The sequence below is a fragment of the Dunckerocampus dactyliophorus genome, chromosome 14, assembly GCF_027744805.1.
Source record: "Dunckerocampus dactyliophorus isolate RoL2022-P2 chromosome 14, RoL_Ddac_1.1, whole genome shotgun sequence".
In the NCBI taxonomy this organism is placed as follows: Eukaryota; Metazoa; Chordata; class Actinopteri; order Syngnathiformes; family Syngnathidae; genus Dunckerocampus; species Dunckerocampus dactyliophorus.
In genome coordinates, this window is record NC_072832.1 from 18,710,568 (window position 1) to 18,719,268 (window position 8,701).

Sequence of the window (8,701 nt, forward strand, 5' to 3'; positions counted from 1 at the left end):
ACGAATGAGCAAATTTTTGTGAAAGGCAAAAAAACCAGCCAAAACAATTGTTTTGCTGTAAGTTTTATTTTTGAGTGTTAGTTTTAAAACACAACAACTGGATGATTATGACTCTTTCATCCTTCCATCCAAACAGCATGGAAATATTATGCAAGTATGAAAACATGTCATTGAAGTACAAAGAACATTTTCAGCATAATGTTAATCATTGATAATAATCTTGATCTCCCTGAATACCTTCTTTAATTACTAATTCTTTAAACATATGGATAGTCTACCTCCTGCATGGAACTATGTAAAGAGAAAATCTACAGTAAGTCACCACAGCATCCCACTTCACTAATAAAAAGCACTATTTGAAAAGCATTCTTCTATGGTCGCTCTCCATGTTGTCTTCAGCGCAGTTTGGGCCGTTCAGGGTTGTATTTGATCAGTAGGCCGAGAGAGGCGAAACCAAACACGAAGGTCTGCAAGAACCAGAAGCAGCTGGTGGACATGTTGATGCCTTTATTGCTGCAAGGTTGGGTGTCAAATGCAGAGGCCTCATTAGCGTCACCAGTTATTTCACACACTTCTATGCCATCGCAAAAAACAGACAACAGCACCATCTAGTGGACATCAGCGGCACTTCATTCTTTACCTGCAGAGTTTTAAGGCGACCAGGGCTTCAACAACATGGATAGCCACTGTAGCCCACCACCTGTAGAAAAATAACCCAAAAACACATTACATTAGGGGTGTCCAAAGTGCAGTGAAGTGGCCATTTTCGGTCTGGAGCTTTTTTTTTTTTTTATTAACCTTCGGCATATTTGATCACAATGGTGTCCAAAATTTTTCCACTGAGGGCCACATGCTGAAAAATGAAAGGATGCAAGGACCACTTTGATATTTTGTAAAGCAGCCCATGGAGACATGATAAGAAGTTATATATATATTTCGAGAAAATACTGCATTTCAGCTATGTGGGTGAAAAGGCTACTCAAAGAATTTTGTTTTCCCCCAACGACTTTATTCTCATAGAAATTACGACTTTTTTCTCTTCATATTTTGACTTTATTCTGATAAAATTACAGCTGTTTTTCCAATTTCTGCTGGTACAACTATTTCAACTTTCTTCTTATAAATTTTCCTCTCATAATTATGACTTTATTTTCAATTTATTCTCGTAATATTATAACTTTTTCCCCAAACAAATTTTCCAAAAATTGCAACTTTATTCTTTTTCATATTGCATCTTTAAAAAAACAAACAAACACGTATTTGGGATAGGCTCCAGCATACCCCCGCGACCCTAATGAGGAGAACCAGCATAGAAGATGGATGGATGGATATTTTTCCTTTAATATTTCTACTCTATGCAACTAAAATGACAATTTTTACTCATAATATTACCCAGTTTATTCTTGTAAAATTATGACTTTTCTCCTGAGAATATTACTTTTTTCTCGGAATATTTTTTACTTTATTCTCGTAAAAATTTCTGCTGTTTTTTCCCATGTCTACTGTTGCTTTAAAAAAAAAAAAATGTTTACACTTTCTTCTTGTAAATTTTCTTCTTGGAATATTTTGACCTGATTCCCATAACATTATAACTTTTCAACAATTACAACTTTATTCTATGGTGTTTGTTTCTCATTTTTAAAAAGGTTTTTTTAAAACCCAAACGCTCGCTTATGGGAACTCGTATATGGGAGTTTTTTTTGTGCGCGAGGCAAAAAGAGGTGATGATGCAAGTGCACAATAAAAGAGGTGACTTTTCCAGCAGTTTTAAGCCATAAAAACGGCCACAAGGTGGCAGAAGTGCATTTGATAAGCGCTCGGCATGGATCTGGATATTAATACGCTCGACAGCAATGAGGAAACGAGAGCACGGGGGATTGTAGCGTGTAGAAGTTTACACATTATAGGGAAATTTTAAAAGCATGCACACGCGTGCACACGCATGCACACAGTTTAGTTACAAGTGTCCATCCATCCATCCATTTTCTATGCCGTTTCTCCTCATTAGGGTCATGGGAGCATGCTGGAGCCTATCCCGGCTGACTTCGGGCGACAGGCGGGGTACACCCTGGACTGGTCGCCAGCCAATCGCAGGGCACATATAGACAAACAACCATTCACACTCACATTCATACCTATGGACAATTTAGAGTCGCCAATTAACCTAACATGCATGCTTTTGGAATGTGGGAGGAAACCGCAGTACCTGCAGAAAAATCACGCACGCACGGGGAGAACATGCAAACTCCACACAGAAATTAGTTACAAATGTGAAAATTGTAAATAGTTCATGGTGTTGTATTTGATAAATTGTTATTCTGACATAAAACTTTCTGACAAACCCTTTTTTGTGTTATGTTGTGGTATAGTTTAGATATTCGAACTGTCGAAAAAGCAAAAAAAATTGTGTCAAAGTGAAAGTTATGCTTGAAATGTATCTTTTCACAAAATGCTGTTTTTCCTCCCTTCTCTTGCTGGGAACTGATATTTTCCTGGAGCTTATCTATGTTCTACTGCTGATTACAAACTTCCTTCTTTTGGTAGGTTTCATGATTATGTAGCCATAGAACACAATATTGTGTGTGCCTTGAAAAATCAGTCAAAATTTTCTAAAATGGCCGGTCCTTAAGGGGTTGAATTTTTTAAATGGCTGGGATTAAATGAGTTAATACTGTATTTCTACTCTATGCCATGAAAATGTCATTGCTTTTCCTTATAACATTACGCCTCGCTGAAGAATACAAGTGCTCTAAAGTGAGACTACAAGATGACATGAAAGGACTCCAGAGATCAGACCGTCAGAAATGCTGCCCCGCCTCTGTTAACGCGAGGAAATGGACACCATCCGAAGCAGTACAGCATGCTACGTCAGCCCTGAAGCACAACGAGATTGTGGGACATGTTTTGCTGGGAAGACGAGGATTTGGTGTTGCAGTGAATAAACCAACTTGGCACAAAGCTTCAGCTTCACAAAGGAGGAAAATGGTGGTAGAGGAAGTGCGCCGTCAGGAGGAGGCTAAAAGAAGCGCAAAGCCTGTCTCTCTTGCCAAGCAGGGACAATGGATGAGGTGGGAAGGCGTGGAGAAGAGAAAGCTCACCTGGAGGCAGCTCTGGGAAATGGAAGCAAGAAACATCAGCTTCATCATAAGAGCTTCGTATGATGTGCTCCCATCCACAAAAAAACCTTCACCAGTGGTGTGGCGAGGCCCCATCCTGCACCCTCTGCTCAAATTCAGCGACTCTCAAACACATCTTGACCAGCTGTAGGACCAGCCTAAGAAGTAGGATGCAGAGGTTTTGTAGCTTCCTCTACCATCAGGCTTATGAAGGACCTTGGCATTCATGGACAGGCTCTGCGACAGACAATAGGATCAGTCTCTGAAGCGGCCGAAAGAAGCAGCCAGTGGCTATGGATCAAGCGCAAGGACGCTTGACGGGCTCAAAGCAGAGGGGGGCACACACCTGGGACGCCAGGTGATGCCGATGAGCTCTCTGGAGGTGTCATAGGCCTATCAGTGGGCCTGTCATTGAAACACTCGAAGTTTTAAATCCACCCCCTTCCTTCCTGCCCTGACCCAAGGGTGGGGCGTGGGGGGGAGGAGGGAGGCTGAGTGACGGCCTGGTGGGCGGGGCAGTTTTTTGGTCCCAGGTCAGGACCTTACTGTCTCGCTCATTACTTTATTCCTGTAAAATTATAACTTCTTCCCCGACAGAATTTTCCAAAAATGACAACTTTATTCTTTGTTATGTGTTTTGTTGTTATGTACTTTCCAAGAAAAATAACGATTTTTTTTCTTTAATAACTTTAACTTAATCCTACTAAAATATTATTATCCACAGAATATTTTGTATTCTTGTAAAATTACTGCTGATATTTACATTTTTGTAGTTTCATTTGAAAGTTTTCATGTTAAATTATATTTTTTAGAATGTGCTGCTAGCTGCAAATGGCACCCACACCATACTTTGGACACCCCTGCTCCAGCTAATGAGCTCCAGTATATTGATATACAGTACCTACATGTATCAATGTAATGACCTACATTGGATTGGACATGCCTGATTTACATGATCCATTCATGAGGTATGGTGTGAAAGGCTGCCCATTCAGGAATCACATGACAACTTGCTTCCATACACTGTTTTTGTATGTCACATGACTTAGCCAACATCAAACAAATATCCCCCAAGGGTCAGATTGGGCTATCATGTGACTTATGGAAACCGCACTGATTAAACGGTATTATTTAAAGAAGCCTGTGTGGAAATTGTTAAGAGCAATGCGGCCGGTGCTGCTGATTTTCAAACAAAAACACTAAAATACATTTAGTACAATTGGCACAAATGAATTAGGCCACGATCTCTTCATTCGGAAAAAAATCTCTTGCTCACTCTGGGTAAATATTTGCACAAGACATATAAACAAAGTTGAGATTAGCGCTTACCCTTTGTACATAATGCTAGCATGGTTGTTCACAAGGTATTTGCAGAAGGTCCCAAACTGGCCGAGGAGATGGTATGGTATTTTTTCAGGCGCAAACACAATGCACTGCAAAAGAAATCAGTATTTGTCAGGGGCCAATGCAAAACAAACAACATTGTAACAACTTAAACACGTCACACATACATTGCATATAAGATGTCAGGCCAAGGATAACTTGCAATCTCTGTCCCCGGTAAGGATTTTCTAATTCCAATATTTTTTTAACTCTAATAATGCATGTTAGTTTAAAACGGGGATGTCCAAAGTGTGGCCCAGGGGCCATTCGCGGCCTGCAGCTTATTTTTTTTATTGGACTTTGGCACATTTTAAAAATACAATTAAACAAAAATACAAATAAAAACAAGTAACATGGAAAAAGAGTAGTCATTTTATGAGAATAAAGAAAAAAATATTAGTATAAAGTCAGAATAATAATATAAAAAATTCTAACATTATGACAAAAAAATTCCGATTATCACATAAATACTATGAGAAAGCAATACTTTCACAATTTTCGCAATATTACCAAAAAAAAAAAAAGTTTGGGGGATTTTTTAAAAAAAATAGGTTGGGAACAAGCTGATTTTAGGAGAATAAAGTGAAACTATTATGAGAATAAAGCATCATTTAAAAACATGTCAAGACAGTGGAAATATTTGTAAAAACAACAGCAAAAATGTAAAAACGAGCGGTGGAGAGAAAAAGTATTAATACATTTTTGTGACCTATAACAACGCTGAGATGCAGGCTGTCTTTTCTTTAAATATATACGAGTAGAACTAACTTGTTAGCATATCTACATGGGTTGGTTCACAAAATGTCAAATATCAAAATGGCCCCCGTGTCCTTTGATGTTACCGTATTGCGTCCCTCGCTGGGAAGAGTTTGAACATTATTGGTTTAAAAGCAAGTCAAAACACAATAAAATAACACATCGCACATGTATATGAATATGTACGCGTATATGCAATCCCTGTCCCAGGCAAGGATTTTCAAATTCTAATATTTTTTTTATTCTAATACCGCATGTTGGTGTTTAAAAGCAAGTTGAAACACAATCACTAAATATAGACAATAACATATTATATATATTTTTTTTATCTCAGTGACCCAACTACGTGGACAATCTTGTGTGAATAGTTTCCCCCCAAGATAACTCGTGATCTTTTTTTAAAGTTTCTGTAAAACCCACAGAACATGTGATGGCGTTCCATCGACCAACGCTGCAACCACAGCATGTCCCGCAGTGCAGAGGCAAGCCTTGTTTGAGACATTCGATGCACTTCTGGAGGGAAAGGATCTCTGTACCACGTTGGCTTGTTTTGGTGGGTTTAGTCATGTGAAAATGAGCATGTGTAACAACAAAGCTATACTTTAAAATGTAAAAAAATAACAAATCAAGCATATTTCATAGATTTAAAATGAACATATTAATAGTGATACTTTTGAAGGCATAATTTGCATGCATTAGATGTGCTAGTGTAGCTAATGTTGTGTCTGTTGTTCACCTGTGGCATGTCAGGTTTGAGTTCACGTGGACAATAATGTTGCATTCAAACTAAGTACAAAGGGCCATTGTAAGTAGGGCCCCTGTGTCCAGGACTGCTGTTCATCAGTCGTCTAAATTCAATGCGCTTTATTCAGCTAATCATCATAAATTCATGTGGAACAGCTAGATGTGGACATATGTATGACAACTGTAATCCATGCTAAAAACTGTATCCGCATTCGGGCAACTTTTATAATTGTATGGTTCAGTGCAGCGCCAACGTGGCAACACAACAACGACACAAACATAATACTAAACATACGCGGAGGAACGCAATGAAACGTAGTCACTATTGTGGTACTAAAGATGAATAGCCACAAATAAAATAAAGGTTTATAAGGAAGTATGCACAACAGCCCTTTTGTGACTACTTAAAATGTCATATTTTCAATGAGGTTTGGCATATTGGGTACAACGAGTGGGCTACAGCTGACTGCTACGACGGGAAGCTATGTTCACTTGCACTTTGGGCTTTACACAACACTGTAATCGGTTTTCTTTTTGCATGGCACAAAGAATCCGATAAGATAAAAGTTAGCGATCAACAAATAACGACAATGGCCTCGGAAGCCAAAATAGCAAACTGAAAGTCGAGATACCCACACACAAGATGCACCCAAAATACAAAAGTACATTTTTTGTAGCAGTTTTGATGGAGTTGTATGTGATCCGCGGGACATTTAACGCAACAGAATGAGATGACGAATGGAAACTGTTTTCGACTAGAGTGAACTTAGCATATTTTATTTTACTTACAGTGAAATACCCCACACCGAACAGTACGGAGACGATCCAAAAAAGGCTGGTTCTTTTAAAATAATCACTTCCATCACTTTTAGCCATCGCTGCTTGCTGTTCGCTGGTCCAACTGTCAAATATGTCCGTGTAACAACAGCAGTGCCGACAGTGCTGCAGGCCAGGGGGCTGGACGGATACATGCACGGTCCTGACACATATATTTTATTTATTATACAGAGGAAAACATCATTCCACGCAGTCTTTAATTTATCTATTGCATACGCAGTGACGGTAATGTTTTTTTTCTTATTGTAGATTACGTGATGTGTTGTTTATGTATTACGTACTGGTTGAAACGGCGCTCCCTTGTGGCTAAGGCACTGTATTGTACTTCAATAAAAGCCTGTGTGAAAAGTTTGTGTACCAGTGTAATCTTAATTGGAAACTTACAACCACATACAATGAAGTTGCTACGCCTTCTTGTTATATTTAATTAAATTGTAATTCTAAAATATAAATGTTTACAAGTGATGACGTGTCATGAGCACCACCACAAATCTCTATTTTTTTTTTATTTAAAAGTGTTATAGTACAATGTAATTGTGTTAAAAAAAATACGTTATTCACTGTCAAATGCAAACTGATTATGCAAATACTATATAAAATACTCCATTTTCCATTTTAGTACAATATTGCTTCCTGTATTCTTTTTGATTCTGATTATCCCATTGTATATTCCATGTTGTTATTTTTATTATTATCTGATAATGCATTCAATTACACCTCATAATACTAGTTAGCATGCATATGTTCTAGCACATAAAAGTGAAGTAAAATAGATACATACGTCAGTGTACAGTAGTCCCTCGTTTATCGTGGTTAATTGGTTCCAGACCTGACCGTGATAGCTGAATTTCGAAATAAGATTCCTTATTTATACATGGAATATTTTTGTAGTTAGAGCATAGAAAACCTGTTGATGACCTTCTTAACATTATTAGAGCCCTCTAGACATGAAACAACACCCCTATAGTCGCCTTTACACTCATATTACCCATTATAGTGGACATAATAACAGAAAATAAGCCATCATATAGACTCACACATGTCAGCATTGGGAGAGTTCCTTGTTCCTTTTTTACTTCCGGGACATCAAACTGACACCTAGTGATCAGTGTAGAATACTGCATATTAAACATTACAATGTATCTCCTGAATACCTTATATTTGTATTTTAGTTCATTTAGCCATTTTGATGCTTGAAAATGCTTAATTTTGAAACAGGATTTGGATAAAGTGTGGGGAAGAGGTGGTGGGACTTTGAGGAGCCGTCTCCACATTGATTGTGATAGTTGCTCAGATAAAGATGAAAGAGTCTTTAGTTTGTTAAGTGACCGTCATGCTGCACTGTTTTCTAATACCGCCGCTGTACCTATTTGGACCTGCACTTTGCCCTTCAGGAGTGGGTGCCTTTTCATTGTGTTCCAATCCACAACACCTCTTCATTTTGTCTTCATTCAGCTTTATGTTGTGAATGTACATATCAAATATTTGTCACGTTTGAAGATGGAACAGTATAGTAAGCCCTTGTTTATCGCCGTTAATTCGTTCCAGACCAAAATAAGCAGGATTCCTAATTCATAAATGGAATGTTTTCATAGTCACAGCACAGAAAACCTGTTCACAACCTTCTAAATACGTTTTTTTAACATTATTAAAGGCCTCGAGACATTATATAACACCCCTATAGTCACTTTTACGCTACTATTACCCAAGATAGTATACATAACAATAAACAATAAGCCATTTAAGACATAAATAAGACTCGTACTTGTGAGTGTTGCTGTAAATGTGTTCCGGTGGCGCAGACAGGAAGTGAGTTTTAGCTTGGTGTGGGTTACGGCCGCAACAGTGTTAGGGATTATTGTGCC

General features: G+C 38.2%; 1 protein-coding gene across 1 annotated transcript; it reads right to left on the bottom strand.

Annotated features, from left to right (window-relative positions):
- Positions 1-47: 47 nt before the first annotated feature.
- tmem254 (transmembrane protein 254) lies at positions 48-6,926 on the bottom strand. Its single transcript, XM_054799144.1, has 4 exons — positions 6,789-6,926; positions 4,446-4,549; positions 641-700; positions 48-513 (listed from the first exon to the last, which is right to left on the bottom strand). The coding sequence occupies exons 1-4, from the start codon at positions 6,873-6,875 to the stop codon at positions 396-398; spliced, it is 369 nt and encodes a 122-aa protein (XP_054655119.1). The 5' UTR covers positions 6,876-6,926; the 3' UTR covers positions 48-395.
- Positions 6,927-8,701: the final 1,775 nt, after the last annotated feature.

Bases quoted from the DNA above. Each gene is read 5' to 3' on its own strand.
- tmem254 (XM_054799144.1), bottom strand. From the start codon at position 6,875: ATGGCTAAAAGTGATGGAAGTGATTATTTTAAAAGAACCAGCCTTTTT. The intron at 701-4,445 runs GTAAGCGCTAAT...ATTTTTCTACAG, and splicing joins GCTAGCATTATGTACAAAGG to GTGGTGGGCTACAGTGGCTA. The intron at 514-640 runs GTAAAGAATGAA...CCAACCTTGCAG, and splicing joins GTCGCCTTAAAACTCTGCAG to CAATAAAGGCATCAACATGT.